General features: G+C 35.5%; 1 protein-coding gene across 2 annotated transcripts; it reads left to right on the forward strand.

Moving 5' to 3' along the window:
- Positions 1-26634, forward strand: LOC149559303 (UV-B-induced protein At3g17800, chloroplastic-like). Of its 2 annotated transcripts, none has more exons than XM_089833214.1 (4): positions 1-240; positions 329-691; positions 23559-23851; positions 25352-26634. In XM_089833214.1, the coding sequence occupies exons 2-4, from the start codon at positions 563-565 to the stop codon at positions 26184-26186; spliced, it is 1257 nt and encodes a 418-aa protein (XP_089689340.1). In that variant the 5' UTR covers positions 1-240; positions 329-562; the 3' UTR covers positions 26187-26634. The 2 variants fall into 2 exon arrangements, with proteins under 2 accessions (XP_089689340.1, XP_089689339.1); XM_089833213.1 differs by having other exon boundaries at positions 535-691.
- The last annotated feature ends 215 nt before the right edge of the window (positions 26635-26849 follow it).

Raw genomic sequence — 26849 nt, forward strand, 5'->3', positions numbered from 1 at the left:
ATAGTTATCCGAATCTCCCAAAAGATACACAGAGCCATTGACACGAAAATGCACCCACAGTTTCGCGAATTTGCGCAGCTTTTTACATTTTCCGTGTACTAATTTATATCTGTGTCAGAATTTTCTGCGAGATGTATTATCTGTTCGCGACCTTGTTATGACGGGTCGAAAGATGCCAAAAGAATTGCAGCTCAACCGAAATGACTCAGAGGTTTCAAAACTACAAAGGATTAAAAAAAGGTATGAATTATGTTGTAAAATTCTCAGTATTTTTTCTTTTAACACATGAAATCGTGAAAAAAAGATGAAATTTATGAAATTTCTGCAGTCGTTGCGATTCTGAGTAATTGAAGGAGAGTCCTTTAGATCGCAAAAGAAGTAGGTGATTCTGTGTGAGGAAAACGTAGAAGCGGAGAAAGATTTGAAATTTTATTTCGCTGAGAGGAATGTGCTGAAACAATCGCGGAAGGGGAGAAATAATTTGAAAGCTTGAATATCTGGAGTACACAATTGAGTTTTTTTTAATTGTTTTAGGGTTTTGAGGGTTAATTTGAGTACGTTGATGGAGAGCTTTGCTTCGTTGGCGATTGTTCGTGGTTTCGCTGTGAACAGTGCCGTTTCAATAGACCAATTCCGTCCTCAATTTGTATCAAAATCTTCAACGTTTCGTCACGCATTCACTGGCTTACAGGTTCTTTTTTTCGCTGCTTTCCTTTGAGCTCATTGTTTGTGTGATTTTATTTTATTTACAATTAGTTTTTACATTTCAATGTTGTCGTTTCTACAATGTAAAATTGCAAGCTAGCTTTTTTTCTCTTATTATATACTTGTACTAATCATTTTAGTTGCTTCGATTCGATTGTATTATTGTACATTGAAATGGTTATCATGATATAAGCTTTGGATTTTTCCTTTTTCTCTCTTTACCTTTCTGGTGATTGTAAGATACATGCCGCTTACCCCAGAATGCTCTACAAGTAGGCCACACCGATCGAACAACCTGGAAACTCTACATCAATGTGGGTTTTCAAAAAATCTCTTTGAAAATTGGTGTCTCTGATGAGAGTGATGGAAGTCGATAAAAACTCTAAAATTTGTGTTTAATTCTAATCATTGTCAAAGCAATTTCTTCGCTGATAAGTAACGTAACTCAGTAGAAAATCTGGATTAGAAAGCGCCCTGCAAGATTTCTCCAAATTCTAATATTTGTGTTGGTTTTTATTCCTCGTCAAATTAGTTTCTCTAACTACAGGTAGTCTATCGAATATTCATTCAAATGTAAATTTTATTGAAGCTCTAGTCCGGTTTTAGACTGTTTGGTAATATTGTTTGTCTGCTGACAAGTGATGTAAATTGGTAGAAAAGTTAGATTATCTTTGTGTTGGTTTTTTATTTTTTGTCGCAAGGCTCTACTGACGAGAGACATAAATCTGATATAAATCTTTAGAAAAGTAGGTTAAATGCTAATTTCAGTGAAAGCTTTCTGCAAGTTCTTATCTTCGTGCTAGTTTTCAGTTCCCAGTCAAATTTAATTTTTCTGTTGAATAGTGTGATTATTTTGATGAATGTGTTTTTTTCTGAGAAACCTTACATTTGCTCGTAGCAGGAGAGAAAACCTTTGCTGGTTTGAGTAAGGCAGTTCTGATGAGCTTTTGTATATTTTATTATTGGTTCCCTGTCGAATTCATGAAAATTTGAGCTCTAATAAATTTAATGTATATAAATATATATTAATTTTTATGTTAAATCATCCTAGAACCATTGCTACATATTGTGTCTTTTGTTCAGGACATAAAAAAATAGCATATAGTGTCAATTCTTTCTGGGGAAACTGTCCAGAGTTATTGTCACAATGTACTTGTTTTAATGATATCTGAAGTGTTCAAATTGGATACTCCTAAGTAATTAGGTATAAATTGATATTTTGACCAACACTTCAGATCAGCCACATCAGTCGCAACACACTCATTTTCCAAAAAAGGATTTTTATTGATACTCTCAGTATGCCCTCTAGGATCTGTGGGACAATAAAGTTACAAACAAGGTTGCATGATGATGCATCCTGGCCCTTTACCAAGCATTCCTATGAAGGCAACAAGGAAACATCTCCGGTTGCTCCCAAAGCTGTTCAAGATCAGGGATATGTCCCCAAAAGGCATGAAGTAAAGGTGTGATGTCTCAGGGATGTCTAAATGCCCTTGCAGCTGTCAAATTTAAAAAGATAAATAAAATTAAAATACTAACAAAAGAAGAAAAAAGAAGCGGTATAAACCTTGCTTTGACCAAGTCATGTTCATATTTTTTGCCCACTCCTGCTATGCCTGTGATTGGACATTTCATATCTTTCATACTTTTTCTGCTGTGTATTTTTAATAAAAACAATGCAATTTTTTTTTCTTCTTTACTTGAATATGAACATTGAACAGCAAATCTTGAATTTGATGCATTACATAAATGTCTAAACTTAAATATTGATGTCATGTATAGCTAGCTACACTTCTAAAATTTCCTCTGTTTATGTATAATATTATTTTTTAATATACTGAAATACCTGCTGTCTCCAGAAATGGCCTCCTGACGCTGCCATGCCCTGCCATCCACTGCCACCCCTCAAAAAGTATTCTGGTTCCAAACCTCACATCTTGTTGCACTTTAGAGCTATCTTGTAAACTCTATTCCAACATAAACAAAAAAATTTCAAACCCCTAAATGTTTGCGAAGCAAGCTTAACAGACTGCGCAAACTTTCCATTTCACTGTTGTCAAGTAAGTATACAATTTGACAGGGCAGTGCACGGGAAAGTGAAGATATTTTCAGAGGTGAAGAGGTACCTTGTTTAGGATAACTAAAAGCATTACTGGAACTAAGATTTGACAAACTAAGAGCTTCTTTGAGTGAGTATCAAAATGTGAAAGGAAATGATAATTGGTGATATATTCAAGGATTTAGATGGAAAGATTTGCATTTTGAGGGATATCAATGTTCCATATACATCACAGAGTGAAAATTGAGTGTAAAGGAAATTTGGAAATGATAATCGCTGATTTTGTCAAGGATTCAAGTGGATATATTTTCATTCTGGGGAAGTCTTGCTTGGAGCTCTTGCTCATCTTAGAGAGTGGTTTACTTTTTCATTTTTGTGTATAACTATATTAGACTTTAGTTATAGCCATGACTATTCACTTTCAAAAAACGAAAAAACAATTTAGCACTTATTCTATATATAGAGCCTGACCTGAATAGATACTAAATATAGGTATTCATTATAGTTGTTATATTGATACAATTCCAAAATAAAGTACATATAGATCATCCAAAGATCTCAAAATATGTTGGAAGTAGTGAGTATTTTGAGAGAAGGAGAGGGGGGGGGGGTGTGAATCAGAATAGTAGGTTTGTACAAATTATTGCCGATATTCATCACATGTATGCTAAACCATCGAAACATTAAACATATAAACTGACCATGAACCAAAATATAAGATATGGGAGCAGCATAAACAACTCATAGAAAGAGGATATAAGATTTTGTGCTGAGTGGGAAACCCTCAAAACCTTACGGTTTTCTCATAGGGGAAAAACCACTATGATGGAACTTGTAATCTTTATTGAGCAACAACTTGTCTTTACAATAGCAGCTTCAACTGCTTGGGCTTCAACCCTTCTTCTCTTTACAATGTATTTGTATTTAAATCACTTACATACATAACTGAATGTTTCATATACACACACCTATGCATATAAATAATTTTATGGTTTTACTCTCAAGGTTCCAACCAAGTATTCCATACACAAGAAATATGCTTGTATCTCACTTGCATTTTTACATAGACACATTCCCTTATGTAGGGATATACAAAGAATGTTTACAAATTGTTAGAAAGTAAAGTCCACCAAGATAACTAAGAGGGGAGGGGGGTGAATCAGTTATTAGATTAATATAACTTTATCAACTTTATTAAACCTTAAGCATGTGAACAATATAATCAGCAACCATAAGAAGATACACATACACATACACATACACATACACATACACATACACATACACATACACATACACATACACATACACAATAACACCAGATATGTTAACTATGGAAACCCTTGATCAGAGGGAAAATCACGGTGGGGATGGTACCCACAAAATGATTTACTAATATAAAAGTCCTTGTAAGAGGGTGGACTCTATTAGGAGTAATGAAATACTTTCAGTACGTATCACTCCTTGTTAGGAGACTGTGAATCCCTGTTAGGAGATTCCAACCTTGTCAGGAGTTGTGTCGACCTTGTTAAGAGTTGTAGAAGGCAGATGGACCCACTGTCCAAACAACTTCAGGGGCAAGATCACTGAACTCATTGCCCAATTGGTCTCTGTATTATTCCTTCCAGAATAATAGAAATGAAATTGAACTCTACAACTTGAACTCTTTCTTTATCCTCTTATTGTGCCAATACCACACCAAATAACTTCTTAGATCTCAATACTAGATCTTCAAACTCGCATCACTTTGATCCCTTTGATCGCTTACATGCAATTACCAACTTTGCATACCACTTGCACAACATACATCTCTTGCATTATTCACCACAAGGAAAATAAACTTCTTTTATACCATATCCTCAAAATAATTTACTGTGTCGGCCTTGAGGCTTTCCCAATTAATTATAATAGGACCTCATTAAGATATTACAATTCATTACATCTTTTCGCAATTGCGAAACACTGTCAGCTCATAGTAAACACAACTTCTCACGTGTGCGACTTCTGACCTCGCGCACTCGTTGATGTCATCATCAGACTGTCTACTAGCATTGTCTAACTTTGCTCATCATGATTCTATCCCTGTTTAGAGATATAATCAAAACACCAAAAACCACTTCTCAAGTACTCTGCCTACATATTGTCCTCTGTAATTCACAAATAATTTCACATGTCTTCGTCTTTCTGCACGTGCACTTGTCCACTTCATCAGGACACAATGTAGAACACATATTCAATTGCGCTTAACCTCATCATCAATACACAATTCGTTTGACTTCGTTCTCTATCTGCTACTCTACTAGTCTTTACAAAAACAATACTATGTTGACATCAATGACAAACATAATCATAAATGCAACATGTCAATCATGCTAACAATCTCTCCAAGTGCTCTAGCAATGCTTAGGTTACTCCCCAATGGAATACCATCAACATTCATGCCTACAATCTCCCCCTTTGGCATTGATGGAAGCATAGATGAAAAACATCTAAGTTCCAAGAATACCAAATCAAATTCTGCTGCTGCTCTTTTCTTTTTTAATCCTCTTCATCAATCAAATCTGAAACTCACAGGAACAACTCTCTATTTGTGTTTCCTCATTCTTACATGGATGGCATCAATTGTTCGCACTTCTCCCCCATTGATATACTTCCCAATTTACATCAATATCTCATGAACAATTCTCCCCCATACATACATCTCTCACATACTACTAGACGACGTTTTTCATGCAATCTCTCCCCCATTGACATCAATGGCAAAGGCATTATTATGTCAATCAACTGCTTAAAGTCTTCAACCAGCTCAAGTGTCCAAAGACACTGCTTCGTACTAGCTACCAAGAATCCTTAATTACTCTGCTCAACTACAAATATTCCCCCATACAAGAAGCATCACCATTCAGTTTAGATAAACAATAGTGCTCTGTGCCACTGGATTGATGTACTCTCTACATCATCTATTCAGAAGTAGGCAGGGGCATAACCCTAAGCACACCTCACAAATATTCAAATATATCCTTTGACAAAGGCTTCATAAAAATATCTGCAATCTACTCCTTCGTATTCACATACTCTAATTTGATTTCTTTCTTTGCAACTTTCTCTCTAAGAACATGATACTTAAGCGATATAGGCTTAGTTTTAGAATGTAACTCATGCTTTTTAGATAAACTCATTGTACTTGTGTTATCACAATGTATGATAACAGGTTCCGAAAACTCTATCCCTATATCCTTCAGCATCTATGTCATCCACATGATCTGATTATAATTTTTTGTTGCTGCAACATACTCTGCTTCTGCTGTACTCTGTGAAATACAGTCTTGTTTCTTACTTAACCAAGAAATCAATCTTCCTTTAAGGAAAAATGCAAAACCATTTGTACTCTTTCTATCATCCATACTGCCTTCCCAATTCGCATTAGTATATGCAAATAAAGTAAAGTCCTTTGATTTGTCATATCACAAGCCAAAATCAGGTGTATCCTTAAAATATCTGAATATTCTCTTTATTGCTGCATAGTGTGATTCCTTAGGGTCTGCTTGAAATCTTGCCACTATACCAACTGCATTTGCTATATCTGGTCTAGTGTGAGTCAGACATTGCAAACCTTCACTCATGGATTTGTACTTCTTCTACTCAACTGTAGGTGTCTCATTTTTGCTAGATAAATTATAACCAATTATCACAGTTGTACCAACAGAATTACAACTTTCCAGACTAAATATTTTCAACCAGTCTTTTAAATACTTAGTCTATGATAAGAAAATGCTATCACAATTCTGGACAATCTGTAAACCTAAGAAATATTTCATCTCACTAATCATACTCATCTCAAATTCATTCTTCATTTCATCAACAAATTTGTCACTTGCTTCATCATTACCTCCAAAGATTAATCGTTACCTCCAAAGGTTATATCATCCTTAAATATCTAATAATCAACAAGCCAATCTTTAATTTCTTTGAAAAATAAATTACTATCTGCAGTACCCTTAGCAAATCCCAATCTTGCCAAATACTTGTCTAACACTTTAAACTTCTTACTTGCTACAGAAGCCAAGAACATCCTTATTGCTTCAATTTTGGCAATAGGGGCAAATGTCTCTTCATAGTATATACCTTCTTGCCGTGAATATCCTTCACGTACCAGTCTTGCTTCAATTCTCACAACCTCACCTTGTTTGTGAAAACCCATTTAGTGCCTGTAACATTCTTATCTTTAGGTCTAGGACCCAGTTCCCATGTCTCGTTCTTCACAATCTAATCTAGTTCTTCCTTCATTGCTTGAATCCAATGATCATCCTTAGACACAATTCTTCATGAATTCAATTTCTTGTTATAACTCCTTTTTCTTTGCCTCCAATAATTTGATTAACAGGGTGATTCATTATCAAATTTCTGTTAGGTGTAGGCGTTACTTCTTTTATAGTCTCAGATCTTGGTTCTTCTTTTTGTTCCACAATTTGAATATCATTCTACAAATCATTTTTAGTCTCAAAGAAAGTTTCAACATTTTCTATGATGGGCTTAGGATTAGCTTCTTCTTCATCAGAATTATAATCCAATGTTCTTTTGTTGATTCCAAACTTTTCATCTACTTTACATTTGTGTAGTCAACAGTAGTCTTAGTTCTTTGATTAAAACATCTATAAGCTTTTCTTTTTAATGAATAACCAATTAACATACCTTCATTGCTTCTTGCATCAAACTTACCAATGTCACCATCTCTCTTGATGTAACATTTACATCCAATTTTTTTGAAATATTTCACTGATGGTGCATGTCCAAACCATAGTTCATATGGCATTTTGTTCGTACCTTTTCTGATGTGTACTGTGTTCATTGTGTATACTGCTGTGTTGACCACTTCTCTCCAAAATGTCTTTGATACATCATTCTTAAACATCATCACTCTCGCTGCTTCTTTTATAGACCTATTTCTTCTTTCAGCAATCCCATTTTGCTCAAGAGTCTTAGGTGCTGATAGCTGTCTCTTAATGCCATTCATTTCACAAAAGGTGTTATACTCATTTGAGGTAAATTCTCCACTTCTATCAGACCTTAAACATTTAATCTTTAATCCAGACTCATTCTCAACTCTATTTTTGAACAACTTAATATTCTCAAATGCTTTAGACTTTTCTCTAAGGAACGCTACCCACATCATCCTAGTAAAGTCATCAACAAAAATGATAAAGTACCTTTCATCGTAGAATCCTTTTGTCCTAGTAGGACCACTCAGATCTGTATGAACAATCTCTAATTTTGCTATTGTAGAGAACTTCTTGCTAGGAAAGGAACTTTTCTTTTGCTTAGTCATAACACACTCCTTGCACACAACATTAGTAGGTTTCACAATTTTTGGTAAATCTCTAACATCAAATGTACTACTAGCCTTTACAATATTATCAAAGTTTATATGACAAAACCTTCCATCCCACAACCAATTGTTATCCACTTTTGCAACCAAGCATGTCATCTCTGTAGGGTTCAACTGAAAAACATTACCCCTTGATCTTGTACTAGTGTCAATCAACTTACCATCTTTATTCTTGATAATGCATGTCTTTTCTGTGAATTGTAATTGATATCCCTTATCAACCAACTGTCCAACACTTAATAGGTTATGCTTTAATCTATCAACAAAGTAAACATCATTTGTGTTAGTGTTTCCATCGAGAGTGATAGATCCATCCCCTTGATATGACAAGCCGCATTGTTACCAACTCTAACAATCCCTCCATCATGACTATTGAACTTAACAAGCATATTCATGTCACCATTCATATGATATGAACAACCACTATCTATGATCCAATCAACTTTCTTTTCAACCTACGAAACTAGGGCTTTCTCCTCTCTAACTTCTATTTCAGGATTTTCTTTTTTAATAGCTACAAATCCTAACTTAACATCACTTTTTCTTTGAACTCTTTCATCAGACTCATCATCTTCATTTGCATACAAACATTCCCTAGGCCTTCTAGACTTGAAATTCTTTTTATACTTTTTTTCTCTTTTAGGACATTTAGAAGCATAATGACCAAATTCATTACAAGTCCAACATTTAAAGATTTTTTTACTGTCTGGTTCTTTCCTTACAAGCAAGGTAATTCCTTCTTCAATCCTTTTGTCTTCTTTTGCTCTAGATCTTCTGCTACTAACATAATCTCCACTGGTGCTCGCACTTCTTGACAAGGAAGGGCAAACACTCAATGCGCTAAAAGTAGTTTCCACTCTAGGCAAATCTCCAGACTGTTTCAGGGTTGTTTCTGTTGCTTCTAGTCTTCCAAGAAGAGTCTTTGGTAAATTTCTCAGTACAAGGTATTGCATGCTCAATCATCTGCAGTGTCTGCTTGAATGGTGTTGTCAAGGTTTGCAAGGTCTTCCATATGATCTCATCTTCATCTTTAGTTCCATTACAAGAATTGATTCTTGCAACAATTTCTGATATTCTACCAACATAACTTCTTATAGATTCATCTTCCATCATTTTAGCTTCTTGAAACAAACATATCCAATTTTGTAATCTGATTCTCTTAGCATGCACATCACCTTCAAAGGTAGATTCCTAAGCTTTCCAAATTGCATTAGATGTTTCTAAGGATTTTACCTGACTGCATTCATTCTCAGGAAGAGCTGACAATAGTGCTTCTCTGACAAGCATGTTACACATAAACATATCTCTTTCAACTTCATTGCATTCTTCAAGTATGCTTTCTTCCACAATCTTTCCATTCTTCGTCATTAGCCAATGTCCTAGACCCATAGATAATAGACATGTCTTCATCTTTTCTTTCTAGCTGTCATAGTTAACACCATCGAACTTAGAACTTTCTTTTCTGAAATGACCTGCCATTGATCTCCTTAAGCTGTTAAGCGTTTCCTTCGAGGACTTGATGCTTTGATACCAATTGTTTGAAAGTAAAGTCCACCAAGATAACTGAGAGCGGGGGGGCGGGGGGGGGGGTGAATCAATTATTAGACCAATATAACTTTTTTCAACCTTATTAAACCTTAAGTATGTGAAAACTATAGTTAGCAACCATAAGAAGATACACATAAACAATAATACCATATATGTAAACTAGGGAAACTCTTGATCAGAGGGAAAACCCTGGTGGAGATAGTTACCACAAAATGATGTACTAATATAAAAGGTCCTTGTAAGAGAATGGACTCTGTTAGGAGCTAATGAGTTCTTGTTAGGAGTTGTGCCAACCCTATTAGGAGGTGTAGAAAGTAGATGGACCACTGTCCAAACAGCTTCAGGGGCAAGACCACCGAACTCACTGTCCAATTGGTCTCTGTATTAGAAATGAAATTGAACTCTGCAACTCGAACTCTTTCTTTGTCCTCACTATGCCAAAACTGAACCAAATACCTTCTTAGATCTCAATAGCAGATTTTCAAACTCGCATCACATTGATCCCTTTGATTGCTTACATGCAATTACCAACTTCGCAGACCACTTGCACAACTTACTCACATCTCTTGTATTATTCACCACAAGGAAAATAACCTTCCTTTATACCATATCTTCAAAATAATTTACTGAGTGGACCTTGAGGCTTTCCCAATTAATTATAATAGGATCTCATTAAGATATTACAATTCATTACATCTTTTCACAATTATAAATCACTGTTGGCTCATAGTAAATACAACTTCTCACATGTGCGACTTCTGACCTCACGTACTCTTTGATGTTATCATCAGGCTGTCTATTGTCACTGTCTAACTTTGCTCATCACGATTCTATCCTTGTTAAGAGATCCAATCAAAACACCAGAAACCACTTCTTAGGTACTTTGTTTGCACATTGTCCTTTGTAATTCACAAATAATTTTCACATGTCTTCGCCTTTTTGCATGCACACTTGTCCACTTCATTAGGACACAATGTAGAACATATATTCAATTGTGTTTTACCTCATCATCAATACACAGTCCGTATGACCTCGTTATCCGTTTGCTACTCTATTCGTCTTTACAAAAACAATATTATGTTGACATCAATGACAAACATAGTCATGAATGAAACATCTCAATCATGCTAACAATCTCTCCAACTGCTCTAGCAATGCTTAGGATACTCCCTTAAAGGAATACAATCAGCATTCATGCTAACATAAAGAAACTATGATCTCCATAATTGTAGATGTTTACAAATGAATTCACAAAAGAAAAACTGTTTCTTTCCTTCTTTGACAATGACATATGTATATTGAATCACTTCAAAATCTGACAACTTCATAACTAAACAGAATCCCTCGGTTAGTGTTTGGAAAACAGTTTGGAAACTAACTTTTTGTGAACCAATATTGTTACCCACAAAAATACTTAGACACCTTTTGTGTTCGCTAACTGTAAATGATTAAAGCAAGAACCATCGTTCAAAATAAACAGAGAATCATAACTGTCAACTGAATCAACATAACTGTCACACATATTCTTCATTTTTGAAAATATCTTTGAGCAAAAGAAAACTTTATTTGTATTCTCCTTTCGAAAAATTAAAATAGAAGAGATATATATATATCAAATTTTCTTCAAACACTTTTCAAAAACTGCAACTGGCAATAACAATATATTTCCATTTACCTTGAAAAGGAAGTGCACGGCAACATACCTGAAACAACACAAAAAATCAAATACCTTTGCTCTGGTTCACTACCTTGCCAAAAACTATGTTGCTGTTTTTTCCAAAACGACCTTGTTTGCCATTTCCAAAGAACATTCTGTCATTCTTTTCAAAAACTGCAACTGGCAATAACAATAAATTTCCATTTACCTTGAAAAGAAAGTGCATGGCAATATACCTGAAACAACACCCAAAAAATCAAATACCTTTGCTCTTCTTCACTACCTTGCCAAAAACCATGTTGATGTTTTTCCCCAGACGACCTTGTTTGCTGTTTTCAAAGAACATTCTGTCATTCTCCATATTCTCATCAATTCTCATGCATATTTGAAGACACTGCTGCTTCCCAAAACCACAGATTGGAATCCTATGAGCCTTGCCTGCTCAATGCTGGGATATCCAACTGGTTAAGGCCAACTTGATGGGATTGATCGATGCGATCCAAATTCCCTGGACTTCTGGCTCTGCAAAATCAAGGCGGATGTACCTAATCCTGAACAAAACACTCAAGTCCAGGATGCTTATAGTAGATTGATTAGAACACGATATGCAAGCTTTCAAAATGGCAAGAATTATAGAAAGCTTTAAGATTACAAATTATGAATAAAAGATAATAAATGTGATAATGTTTTAAATAAAGAATGAACACAACAAATGAATATATTTCTTCCTCAATAGAAAGAATTGAAACAGTTGCCAGCATATGGATTACGAATCAAGAGTAATATAAAGACCAGTGCTTGACTAAATGGGCAATCAGAGTCAATATTATAAGTTGAAATGTACAACTTTATAGAGTTAAATGCATTTAGACTATAAACAAATTAATAATCTAGACGCGATGAATCAATTATATGAACGCAATTTTAAACTAGTCTAGGATGCACTTTAACTCCTGCGATATGGAGACAAACTAGACATAAATACGGAAACAATTAAATATTTCACAATATCTATGTTTATCAAATTTAAAATGCAATAATGACCCAATCCACTTATCCAAATTTTAAAATGTTTATAGAAAATAAATAAAAATATATATAAAGGACACAATTTAATAATAATTTAAAACTTCGAAATTTAAAATAAATAATTATGCCAGAAATAAAATCACAATAAAGACCTTATAGATGATCGATCTGTTGTGAATTTATCCGGATTGCACACAATTCACCCAATAATTCAATCCGCGGGCTTTGTTCAAGAATTCATTTCTTCGCCAATTCGGAGAATATAATACACCATAAGTGCATCATAGTATACAACAATTAGAAAAAGTCTATATGGATCTCCCCTTTGAGTTTTACATCTCATTTATATTAGGCTAAAGGGTGTCGATTGCTTCTCAAGCACCACACCTTTTCCTAACAAATAATTGATCACACAAAATCTCAATATAATTTTAGAAAAAGTAATCGGTGGTTTGATAACCATATTGCCTTTTACTCTCAACAATGAAATATTTGATCAAATATGTAGAATCACTTTAAATCTTTAATTTGTGCGGGCTCCTCTCCCTACATTTGCTTTTCTTCGACTTTATTTTGAACAATATCAAGGTGTAGGTGTTTTGATGTCGTGAATGACACCGAATCATGATGGTGGAACTCTTCTTCATGTGGGTCTTCCTCTATCTCGTGAGGCTTCAAGGTGACTCCTGTGAAGTGCCATATATTTTTTTGCAAAGATAATTTATGCCTTCTGAAGATGACTTGTGTCCTTATTCTCCAAATTGGCATGGTCTTCTCATTTCAACATGCGCCTTCATTGAACCTGCAACAAAAACCAAAAAAGAAGTCGTTAGATTTCCTGGCACTTGATAACAATATAAAATCCTTTGCTCTGGAAATTTCTAAAGCTTGAGGTCTTAACAAGATTACAACGTTTGGATGCCCACAAATGACCAACGCATCGATTGTAATATGTAAGTGTGAATGAACCATTCCCATTGAAGCTTGACCATGATATCAAAACCTTTGATGGACTTAATTGTTTTCCATTTTATAATAATCACTCCACCCCATCCAAAATCCCCAATTGTCTTATTTTGAATAGCTATCGTATCTCATCTGGACTTCATCATAATACTATATAGTCTTGAGTGATGGTATAGCACCTAGGTTTAACTCAATTGATCATCAAGATTAATTTCTCAACCTTTCATGCTCCTTTGTATAACCGTTGCATATTGTCATTGTTAGCATGAATGCTGATGCTATGGGGGAGCATTGTAGAACATTGTTATGATGTATTTATAACAGTGTTTGTCATTGATGGCAATATAGTAATAAGTCTGTAAAAGACTGGTAGAGCAGTAGATTGTGATTTTTGTATTGAGAACATTATATTACTTATCCGATGATGCGCAGTTACCCGAGTATACTACAATGTGTACTTGTTACATGGACAAGTGCGCAGAACTTTAATCGACAATGTACGGAAGATATGATTAATTTACAGAGAACGATATAGAAATAGAGTATCAAAAAAGCAATTCCCATTGCATGATTGCTACAATTTGTTACAATTGCAGTGAAGGGTTGCACAGTGAACTGGAGATAGTATACTGATTGTTGATGACGTCAGAAAGTGCGCATGTACGGAAGTCGCATGTGTGAAAGTTTGTGTACAACTGTGAGCCGACAACATTGATCAAATGGGTATTTCATATAATTAATGTATGATAATAAAGTGTGAAGCTGACTCAAGGATTTATGATTGAGCATGGTATAAAGGAAAGATGTTTCCGTGTTTTACAAACACGGAGAAGAAGTGAAGAGTTGCGAATTACTAAGCAGCAGAGTACAGTGATTTACTAATGCGTGTAAGTGACCTTAAGGGTTACTGTTGCTGATCACAAAGTTCCAAATCTGATTGCATGATCTGAAGGTGAAATCGTCCGACGTACTGGACAGAGGAAGAAGTAAAAGCCTATTACACATCTAGTATTCTGAAAGGAATAGTATCGAGGTCAATTGGACAGTGGGTTCGTTGATAAGATCCTGAAGCTGTCTGGACAGTGGGTGAAGCTGTCTTCCACAACTCCTAACAGAGTTGGAATCTCCTAACAGGGATTCAAAGTCTCTTAACAGGGACTCTTGTACTAAGTGTTGTAATAGACTCCTAACAGGGTCCATCCTCTAACAAGGAACATTTATATTAGTACATCATTTTGTGGGCATCATTCCCACCGGTGTTTTCCCTCTGATCAAGGGTTTCCCTAGTCAACATATTTGGTGTAATTGTTTATGTGCATCTCTTTTGGTTGTTGTTTACTTTAAATGGTCAAGATTGTTTAAGAGGTTAAATGTTAAAATTTTCATATAACTGATTCACTCACCCCCTCTCAGTTATATTAGAGGACTATTGTTTCTAACAGTCATATAATATTATTGTTTGCTATCAAATATCATATGCAGACCTTTGCTTCGATGGGCTTTTCACAACCGGTGATGGCATGATGGCATTATTCTTTTTGCTGTATTGAAACGCTTATTTCTTCACACTAAGCACTTGACACCATATATGTCCATCTATAATCTTCAAACCTCTTATCTATGTATGATAATTGGATCTCTTGCGGAATTTGAGTGAAATACTTCTCACATGATATTTCAAAGTTGCTGCTCATATGTATTAGATTGTCCCGGCTGCTGATATAGAGCAGACATACCATTCCTCTCTACCATAGTCATCACTTTCAAGGCTGCTGTATAGTTTGTCTCTGCATAGAATATATATAGTGGATGTGCATGGGATATCTATTCACCATTGTTGACATAATAACAAGACTTCTTGTATTTAGCACTGATCATTTCTGCATATTATGTATGGGAATTGATTTCAGAACAGCCATCATGTAATCACTCTTTGTTAATATCATTACCTCTTGTCAACTGGAGCTTGGTATTGCTGGAAGAAATAATCTTTGATATAGTATGTGCTTATGCTATTAGTTGTACATCATCGGTTTTATGTTTTGAGAATAGAGATGCATATTCTGAATTCCTCTATACAGATCCTTAGCAAACACAACATTGTCCAGATTCCTCTACTAAAATATTTTATATATAAAAAATATATGCATGATATACAACTGGAGTTTGAAGTGGATCCGCTGGCTGCATCCATATATTATTATCTTATAGTTTTGAAGGAAATGAAATAAGATTCAGTACTTGTGTGCTTGAGATATGAGTTGCTTTGGAATTTACTTTTAGCTGCCACGGTGAACTGCTCATAGATTATTGTTGTTGTATCCTGTGCATCAGCCACAACAGTATGTATAGAATATGCTGGATCAAACAAACATCATCCCTGAAGAGATGATCTGTACATTCTTCTATTCTCAACATTCAGTTTGGTAGTCAAAAAGTCTCCATGAACTGCCCTCTGCAAAGTCTGCTAATGAGGATGCTGTAGGTGACGACATTAGGTGTATGGCCTCTGACTGACAACATCTTTAGCCTCTGCCATTTTTTTTTCCACAGCTGACAAATCAGTAGGTTGCGAGTTACAGTTTTAGGAAAATAACCTTGGCATTTTATCTCCTCTTAACTTGGAAGCCACCTGCACCTATGATGCCTTCTTGATTTTAGACTCATACAACCGGAAATGCCAAAAGGCATATGCTCACTTGAGCAAATTTAATAATAAAAAGACCTCTGCTGATTAGGTTGTTGACTGTGTATGTATTTCACATCTTTGCTTTCGAGATCTATGATTATATGGATTTTTTTAAATCTCCAACATCATAAATGGATAGGGCTCCATCAGACACAAACTAAAAGATCTGTATTAGTGCATAACCAAAACAATATGATACAAGATGAAGAAAATCAGTGTTACCCCGGCGCGGGGGTGCCGGGGGACGTCGGGACGAGTTTCGAGTGCGGGAAAAAATAGCCTCAATTTGGGGACGGCGGGGGGGGGGGAGGAGAGGGAATGGGGGGAGGGGGTTGCATAGTAAATATATAATATTATTAATATATATGATTGAAAATGCTAATTAATATTATATGACAATGTAACATTAACATACCAAATATAGTTGACTACAATGAATAGAGAAAATTAAAATGTGATTCATAAACCATAAGTTCAAACTTGAAACTTGAAATTTCATAACCATTACTATTACTAATGACCATTTGACAAATTAACTTAGTTCAAGATGCAAGATTCAAAATTCATTGTTCAAATATGATTTTATGAATATCATATATCATAAAGATGCTCATGATGACAATGAGCCGAATAGCATGAAACAGTGAAATAATAATAATGTATCATAACCATATCAAAGTGAGTATAATCAACAAAATGACAAAATGCCAATAATGAGAATGGATGATTCTCAAGTGCTCTCTAATCATCCCCTATGCCGAAGTCCTCATCACTGGAACTACTAGATGCCTCCTGGGTAAGATCCTGATCCTCTAAAGGAACACCAACTAGCCCTACATTGGCTTCTGCATCGGCATCTTCATCAATCTGAGCTGGATCCTCTAGCTCCACATCCCATCGTGCTGCAGGGCTCTCCTTGTACTCGTGTGTCTTGCGATCTTTGAGCCGCAAGTGACCATGTACAGCAGCCAGCTTCTTCGCTCTCTTAGAGGTAAGTTTGCTCCTCTTAATAGAGTGAACGAAGCTATAGGTGGACCAATTCCTCTCTGCAGCTGAGGAGCTAGACACTTGAGATAACAAAGTTGAAAGTTACAACTTACAAGTTAGAAACAAATGTTCATACAATTTGTAACAAATGATAAATGGTAAATCGATGATTAATAATTATTGAATCAATGAATCATAAATTAAAATCAGCAAGGTAAAAACTCTTCAAGTTAAGATTGTAAAGGGCTGGAATTAGTTATTAGTATTACAAACCTGAGAAAGCAGTCGAATGGCTAGTGAGGTGATCTTTAACTTTTGTGAACCATGACATTTGCACCATAAAATGGGATTCTTTTGTGCCATGGTTTTCCGATCCACCTTTGCAATATCTGAGTATTCTACAAGTTACAAATTTTAAAGTTTACAACATAATATCAAAATTATAAATAACTTAAATAAAGTTATACTTATAAGTAACAATTAATTATTAAAAGAACTTATAATTTAATAATTATAAAGAGTTTAGAGCACTGAATCAAGATTTAAGGATTACCTGAAAGACTAGCAAATTCAGACCACTAGGTGCGAATCTCACTAGCAGTCTCAGTATCATACATTTTGGCAATGCATCGGAAGAACTCATTCTTCACCTCATCATTCCAAAGTGGTGCGACTCTACCAGGCCTAGGTATGTACCACTTCGAGTTCAATGCATAGGCAGCCATGTGCAAAGGAGTGTTCAACTTCTCCCACCTGCGGTGAATGATAGGCTCAATGTGCTCCGTATAAAATGCTAGAGTGGGGTCTCTCTCACGTACAACAGCCCTCATTTGCCCAAGCATGGAATCAATGCACTCATAAACCTCTCAAAGGCTAGGTGAATCTGCATCTCCATATCTGATCACCTGAAACACTGGAGTAATGATGGAGACTGTGTATTTTGCATCACTCCAAAATTGATCACTCTTCACTGTTTCCTTTACCCTCTTCCCTTGCTCTGTTCTGGACTCAGGCCATTGATTCCATTCTTGTGTCATAACCATGAGTTGCAATGGCTCTTGCAACTCAATCATTCTCTCCAAGAGAATATAATATGATGCATACCTGGTCTCAATTGGTTTGAGGAATTGCTTCTTTGCGAAACTCTTGAAAAGTGCATGTGAAGTATGGTGATTGCAGATAAACATCTGCACCTCTCTCCCATCATTAACCACCTTTCTAATCCACTCTATTTTCCCCATGTCTTTGAGTGCATTGTTCATGGCATGCACACAACATGGAGTCCACCAAATATGCCTATAAGCTGCCTCAACAAGCCTCCCTGTAGCTTTGCACACATGTGCTGCATCTGTCACAACTTGGACCACATTTTGTGGTCCAACCTCCTCAATGGCTTCCCTAAGCACATGAAACTGAAAATCAGCATCTTTACGATGCCCTGAACAATCAACTGCCTTCAAAAAATATGGGCCCTCTGTGCATGTAACCATAATGTTAATGAGTGGATGATGACTAATGTTCGTCCACTCATCCATGATAATGCTGCAACCTGACTCCATCCAACATGCTTTCATTTGCTCCATCAAGATCCCAACCTTGTCATAGGCTCTATCCAACACTGTAGTCCTCAGCTTGTGGTCACTTGGTGGCACATATGATGGCCCTCCCTCATTCACTGCCATGGTCATCATCCTCACAAAATAGGGAGATTGAGCATCATCTAACCGGTCCCTTGCATGTATGTTAAATAAATGAGCAATGGGGTTACTATCACTACGACTTGTGGTTGCTTTCCATTTCCCCCTACTACTGCCCCCTGCTGAACTGTGTGTAGGTGAGGTGAATGATGGTGTAGGTGACAGTCCCTGCTCTCTGATGCAAGATATGAGTAGATGTATCTCGCTGCCCTTGTAACTGCTGTATATGCTGTACCTGTTGCCTAGCAGACAAAGATCTAGGCACTGCAACGTCACTATCATCAGGAATGCCCCATAGTTTATTCACTTCAATTTTGTATTTGACATTCTCAGGATTTGACAAGAACACCCATGGGTTCACACCATAGCCACTCCAAAAAAGGTGTGAATTAACTTTTGTAATGCTGCCAAACCATTCTGCTCCACATATATTGCACTTCCATTTGCGTGTGCCACCCCTTGAAGGTGTAGGGCGTGTAATTTTTGTAGCAAACTGTTTCAGAGGGGACTTTGAGTCATAAGGACCCCTAGCATACTTCCTCAAAATCTCTGAAGGGCAATCAGTAGAAAGCACCCCTGGTGCAACATAAGGAGGCTCTACCTCAGGCTCAGATTGACCACCTATATCAGCCCCATGATCACTTCTTTCAGGCTCAGGTTTAGGCTCATAATCAGATGCACTTGGCTCATTAATTTTCATGTCTTCTGCACTTTGGCTGGATCTAGAAGCCATTTATAAAACTGCATTTCACAAAATGAAAATAAAATTATAAAAATGATCATGATACATTTCAGCTCAAGTAAAAATAATTTAAAACTTGAAAGTTAAAACTTTACTATTTAATTTTAGCATTTACTATTTAAAAATTTAAAGTATTAAAAAATGAAGCTAAATAATAAATACTAAATAAAAATATGGCAATATGGCATATGCTGAAACGTTTTACTAAGTTACTTTCAAGTTTCAAGTTTCATTCTTGAATCTTGTTGATAGTTGAATCTTCTTAGTTCTATGATTTTTTATTTTGTAATTTATTATCTATATTAATTTTTAGTTTTTTTTCATTGTTCTTAAAATAAAAATATGGCAATATGGCATATGCTGAAACGTATTTTACTAAATACGTTTCAGCATATGCCATATTGCCATATTTTTATTTTTAATAACAATGAAAAAAACTAAAAATTAATATAGATAATAAATTACAAAATAAAAAATCATAGAACTAAGTTGAATCTAAATACGTTTCAGCATATGCCATATTGCCATATTTTTATTTTAAGAACAATGAAAAAAACTAAAAATTAATATAGATAATAAATTATAAAAAAAAAAATCATAGAACTAAGAAGATTCAACTATCAACAAGATTCAAGAATGAAACATGAAACTTGAAAGTAACTTACTAAATAGTAAATTGTAAATACTAAATTTAAAAATTATTATTTATAAATTGATTTTTAAAACAAAAAAAATTAAGTAAAATAAAAAAAACCCTACCTTGAAGGCTTGAACTTGAGGAGACACTTGCCAAATCAAACTTTCTTGCTCCTCTTGATCTTGCAATCCTTTGCAAAACCACCCAGTAATCTCTCACAAGCTCCTCCAAACACTCTTTCTCACTTAGCTCCTTGCCGCTCCAAAATGGTGAAATGAAATGATGAAATGAAAATGAGATCTAGTGGTCTTATTAAGCTTTCAAATAGACCACATGGGACCCACAACCAATTAGGGTTAGCATATTTAAAAAACAAAAACAAAAAGTATTGTTTTTTAAAGTTTTTTTGAGCCTCTTTTCAATGCACCTCGCAAGCACTCGGGAAGCACCCCACGAGCACCCGCGCACCTGGGAAGCACTCGAGCACCACGTCCCACCCGGGTGCTCGACTGGTGCGGTGGCAAAAAAGCCGCTGGCGGGGGTGCTTGGGTGCGTGACGCACCTGCATTAGGTGTGTACGCGCACCGGGTGCGCGCACTTGGGTTACACTGAAGAAAATCAACATGAGTTCCTCTGATGATGTCTTAGCTCAAATACCTTTCAATGTTGCTGTTTATTGTAGCAAAAATGACATCAAACAAAAACATCTGGAACAGAATCATAACATACTAAAACCTATAATCCAAGTCATATCAGAGATCTCACAGGAATGGTGAACATTATCATGGTGGCGGTGCTCTGAATAGGGTTTCAAATGTAATCGAAAGTGTAGCAAAACAAAATGTAAAAACCTTTTACACTTTCCTTTCATGATTCCTTAATCAGAAATCAAGCTGTTTGAAATCTGCCATACAAAGCTTACACTAGAACAACAAATCACCGCGTGGAGTCTAACTCAAGTCAGTTAAACCTTTTGAGTGTAATTACCATAGTTATAATGAATGGAATATTCCGAAAATGGTGGTCCACTAAGAACATATTAAAAGTCACATTTGATTAACTTTTCACATCATCTTGTCATCCTATGAATTTGCATCAAGGACAAATAGATTACCAACAAAACAGCCATATAGTTGGGGTGGGTTGGAAACCTTCCTCCAATGTCCCCAAAATCTGCCAAAACGGGTAATGTTTTGGGGATGTGAGAAAATGTAGGAAATGCCAAGGCCTCAGAGGGACAAACAGGGACAGCTTGGATGTCCCTTGACCATCCTAAGGAAGGTTGGCCATATTCTATGGATAAAACCTAAGTCATAAGGTTTGAATTCAAATTCTAATTCATTGATCATAAAATTCAGATGAAATTCGGCAAGGGTAAAAATTCGGAAAAAAAGTCCATATTAAATTTAACTTATACAAATTTATTTATTTTTTAAATATAAGTAATAGATCCACAAATTTGTCAAAATAGCTTGACATTGCTAAATAATTAAACTCAATATTATTTTAAAATAAAATAATATTATTATAAATAACAATATTATACTACCATTCCGTAAAACTCAGATGAAGTTTGGAAAGGGTAAAAACTTGTTGAAATTCAAACTTAATAGATGAAATTCTGCATATCCTGTGACTTAGGACAAAACACAGAAGCAAAAAAATAAACATGCCTCCACACCCTTTTGCACAAAACCTAAACCTAAAAGCAACATTATTATATCCAAAATAAAGGAAGAGCTTATTTGTCTCATTTTGCTAAGTATGAAGGGAAGAGCACACCTGTGAGAAACCAAGTCAAAGAAGGAAAGCAAAGTGAACAGAGAGCAAAAGAGGATGCTGATTAGGGACAGCTGCATCTTGTCATTTTGTAGTTGAGACTTCCAGCTTTTGAGCATTTTATGTAATTTTTTATATAATATATAGGCATATAATCAATCAATGCAATTGAATTTTGTTAAAACTTAATCTGTTGGTCTCTTTCTATTAAATGAAAATCTCGAGTAAACTTTTATATAATGTGTTAAGGTTCTTTGATGTGTCTGTGTTAAGGTTCTATAATAGCTGTCCCCTTGCTGCCATCAAAAAAGGGCTCCCTCCTGTCCTCTTTCTGGAAATACATCAACCTGTTGCTTTCCCTGTCCTCCTGTCCTGGAAACATGTGGTAACATAAAATATTGCATCTGAGGTTTAATAGACCAAACTAAAGCTGAAGAAGATTTATAGAAGAGAATCCTGTTAATAAATATTCTTCTTAGCTGAATGTAAATCTTATCACAAAAATTACACAAGAAGGCATATTAAAGATTATGAATGATATAGATAAACATCTCCGAGAAAAGACATTATGGCAGAACAGAATACTGTTAAAATTTAAAACAATTATCATTTCTCAAGATGAATTTAGGGCCTGTCATAAACATTATACAAGAAGGCATATATTTTTTTATCAAAAATTTGGATAAATATTTTGGAGAGGGGACCTGCCAGATTTTGGTTTTCTAAATTTTCCACATCTGTGAGGTTTGGGGGTATTACCAGCTTGGAATGAGCTTTTGGCAGCCAAACAATCTGTACCACATTAACATGCAAATGTCTTCGCAGTAGTTCCCAAGCTATTGAAACAACTACAATCTGAACCATTTAACCTTCATTCTTCCCATTAGTTCCCAAGGTGTTGAAACAAGTACGTTCTGCACCATGTTAACCTGGAGTCCTCCCAGTAGTTCCCAAGGTGTTGACATAACATTATATTTTAGACTTAACGATTCACTGATTTTTGTGTCCAGAACTAACACACGCAAAGAAGAATAGATCTCTGGTAATCTTGAAGGTCAATGAGCTGCTGGCAATTTAAAATATCATCGTGTTAATGTGAGAAGACCTCCAGAATAATTTCCAAGACTCTGAAGTCAATTTTCATTGAAGTCTTCGATATTGACTGGTTTCTGTGTCATATTTAAACACATTTAAAGAAACATATGTTTTTGGTCTTATATTAAAAAGGAAGCTGTGAATCATTTGGCATAAATGATATATGGTCTTTCTTGTAGGTTGCAATACCCCCCTTATGTTACACGGTTAATTGTTATTGAAGGACATTAGCTCTGTAATATTTTCTTACCTGTCCTTTGGATAGTATCAACAAGAGGAGCATTGAAGTTAGTTTGCACAATCTATTAGTCTTTTTGGTAATATTTCTGTTAGTAGTTGAGCAATTCTAGGTCAGGGACTAGTGTTGCCTGGGGACTGATGATTATATGATGATCTAGTTGCTTAGAGATGTTTAATTCTAAGTTTATATTGGATTTTCAATGTAGCATAGATTTATTTAGAATGGCATGTTGAAATGCAATTATATGTCTGAAAAGAAAGTGCAACTTTGATGTTATGGAACTGCCTAGTTTATATCAAATTAGATTACTATAGCTTACTGAAAACTGTTTTTGATTTTAGAGATCAAGAAAAAGCTTTGGAAAGCAACTCCTCCAATGTGATAACTGGTGCAAAATAAGTCGTAATCTGTCTATTGCTAGAGCAGAGCTTCCCAAACACAATAAAAGCGGTCATCTGGCACCACTTGAGGTCCAGTCTCCTGCAGGCAAGTTATTGAGTGACATACTTGAAAACAAGCCAGATCTCTTTCATTTTGCAGCTGCCAGACAGCTAGAAGAACTAGCTGCTGATAGGGATGATGCTGTTGCTCGTCAAGAGTTGAGTGCAAGTGATGCATACTCAGTTTTACACAGGTAAGAGTACATAGCTTTTTGCATGAATTTTTGGACGTTAAGAAAGTCGAGCATCCATACATTCAGGCTTTCAGCTTATGATGTTTTAATTGAAAGTATTTAGTTTTATTGAATGTTTTTTTGACATATATGAATATTTGTTTGTGCCTGCTAGCTTGTTTCTTACCCCTTTTCTATCTATGATCTTGTAAAATGATTGCACTGATTTATTCCTGGTAGTTTTGGCAAAAACATCTGAAAAGGATTAAATACTTGTTTCATTTGTGGTGCCATTGGTAGGTAGGTGGCCTTCTTCTACCTCCTGGCATGAATATGTATAGAGACAAACCACTAAATGCAATGAAATGAAATTCATGGTAATTTATACCTAAAATTCTTTAATAGGTATTGTATTAATTACCATAGTCTTCTCAACTTATTTGTATATTTTGGAGAAATTGATAGGATGAAGCGCGCGATTGCTTTTGGACATGACAGTGGAATAGTTTTTCCTTGTTTCATCTTGATGATGGATTTTGGATTATGATCTCCTGGCATGAATATGTATAGAGACAGACCACTAAATGCAATGAAATTCAATTCATGGTAACTCATACCTAAAATTCTTGAATAGGTATTGTATTAATTACCATAATCTTCTTAATTAATTTGTATATTTTGGAGAAATTGATAGAATGAAGCTCATGATTGCTTTTGGACATGACAGTGGAATAGTTTTTCCTTGTTTCATCTTGATGATGGATTTGGGATTATCATCCGAAATGTTGTTAATAACAGTTATTATTATCCAAAGCATTCTCAAGTTTGACTAATGCGGAATTTGGAAATTTTGTCTCTCATTGACAAAATTGTCAAAAATGAATTATGTTTTTGCATTTTCTAAAGATTAGGGTGTGCTGTAATTTTAAGTTGATTATCAGATGGCTAGAAAACTATTTAATATTTTTTGAAACAGGTTTGATGTATCTGCTTGTGGGGTGACCTTCCATGACCAAGGGGTATGCCTCTGTCAATCTGTGACCTTCGGCATAAATGCCATGACAGTATGGTATATCTTATGTCAAAATCACCCGAGTTTTGCTTCTGGCCCTTGTCTGTTAGGCTCCACCCCATTCTGAACTTGATGTAGTAAAACTGATCAAATATTCAACATTTGTACACTTCTAAGCATGTAACATGTCTCCTGAGGATTTTCTGATGCAAACATGGGTCTCCATTATGAAATCCGGGTAATTGCATTGGAGCCCATACCATTTTGATTTGACTATAGGCATGCTGCTCTGTTATTTGACCGCTTCTTCTCTCCTCAGGGCCTCCCTTTTGCAATGCCGTTAAGATATTTACCTGCTCTTTTGAATTTAGTCTGTTCACCATTTTATCTTACTCTATAAAAATCACATTGTATCTTGTTCATGACTGATTGAAATTGTTCACACATTAAGACACAAATATCTACAATGATGCTAAAAACCTGTCTCATAACTTCTTTACTTTTCTCAGGAAGATAGCAGAACTGAAAGCAAAGGAATGCCAGACAGCAGTAGAAGAGGTGATTTACTTGTTAATTGTTCAAAGGTTTCTTAATCTCAACATACCAATGGTACCCAAACTGGTGTCATGCACAGAGAATGGAAAAGTAGATTCTTGGCTGCCAAAAGATGAGGAACTAGAATCTATCCATTCTACAGAGACGCTTGAGATGATTAGAGAGCATTTATCCAGGATTCTAGGCAGGCGAGGCAAAATGAATATTGTTGATAATCATACAATTACTGAAATTGATAGACTAACTCTTGGACGTATATATGCTGCTTCCATAATGTACAGCTACTTTTTGAGAAGAGCGTGCGAGAGATATCAGCTAGAGGTCAACTTGGAGATAGTACATGCCCCTCTGTTTAATTCAAATGATTTGAAGAATCATCTTCTGGATTTGAGAAGAAATAACATTTTCAGTTGGATCAAGCAGCCTGCTGTTGAAGATGCAGATGTTGTTCCTGAAGCAGATCCTTCTATGTCTTACTTGGTTGAAACTAGAGCAAAACCCAGGCAACTGAGAGATTATATCATGTCCTTCGATGCAGATTCTTTAAAAAGATGTGCAACAATGAGAACAAAAGAAACCGTCAATATGATTGAGAAACATGCTGGGGCTCTTTTCGGAAGGCCAGTTACCCACATTGCAGAGGATGGAACAGTCACTATTGCATCTGATGAAATCAGGCTAACATATTCCAGCTTAAGAAGGCTACTTCTGGAGGCTACTGCATTTGGTTCTTTCCTTTGGGATGCAGAAGACTACGTAGATTCTATTTACAGTTTATCTGATAATTGAGTTCCCTGGGCATCTTCTACAAGGAACACAGATCTATTAGGAAAGAGCAAAATACTTCCTGGGTATTCTTGTTTTCTGTTGCCAAGGGTTGCTTCATACAGTTTGTTCTTGTAATACAATTGTACAGTGTAAATTTAATTTGTTGGCACAATCTGATGATCCAAAGCTCATTTTCGCTTTAAAAAAGGATTCAAAAGTCTCAATAGCTCTTGTAGCAGAGAGGCTTAAGTTTTCAGCTACTGGCATTCTTAATGCCCAATAGAACCAAAATAAGACTGAAAATTAGAGTCAGATAACTATCAGTATTAATTCAGAGATTAGTGCCTTAGGATAAAACTTGTGTTAAGTATAACATAATACACCTGGCCTGAATGTTGTGAGCACTTCAAAGTATAACCATATAATATAATCTATTTTGGGAGGTTTGCTTGGACGCTTCCATGGTTTATCCTTTGTTGTTGTCTTCTTTATCCACTCATTCAGAAATTCGTTGCAGCCTTTCTTCCAAGGGGACAGTCTTCATGGAAAATGTGAAGATTGAGTTGTTTCTGCACACATTTCTTCTTGATTGCAGTGGATTCTTTAAATATTGCTACTTTCTAAAATGAGAAAGTTGAGATCGTTCGGAAATTATTGATGAAGCCAAATGAAGGAGCAACTTTA

This window comes from Cupressus sempervirens, chromosome 5 (genome assembly GCF_028749045.1).
Source record: "Cupressus sempervirens isolate cs-2001-9-10 chromosome 5, ASM2874904v1, whole genome shotgun sequence".
Lineage (NCBI taxonomy): Eukaryota > Viridiplantae > Streptophyta > Pinopsida > Cupressales > Cupressaceae > Cupressus > Cupressus sempervirens.

Excerpts from the sequence above, each read along its gene's own strand:
- LOC149559303 (XM_089833213.1), top strand. The coding sequence starts at position 158 with ATGACGGGTCGAAAGATGCCAAAAGAATTGCAGCTCAACCGAAATGAC. Across the intron at positions 692-23,558 it reads ACGCATTCACTGGCTTACAG|AGATCAAGAAAAAGCTTTGG; the intron begins GTTCTTTTTTTC and ends TTTTGATTTTAG. Across the intron at positions 23,852-25,351 it reads GCATACTCAGTTTTACACAG|GAAGATAGCAGAACTGAAAG; the intron begins GTAAGAGTACAT and ends TACTTTTCTCAG.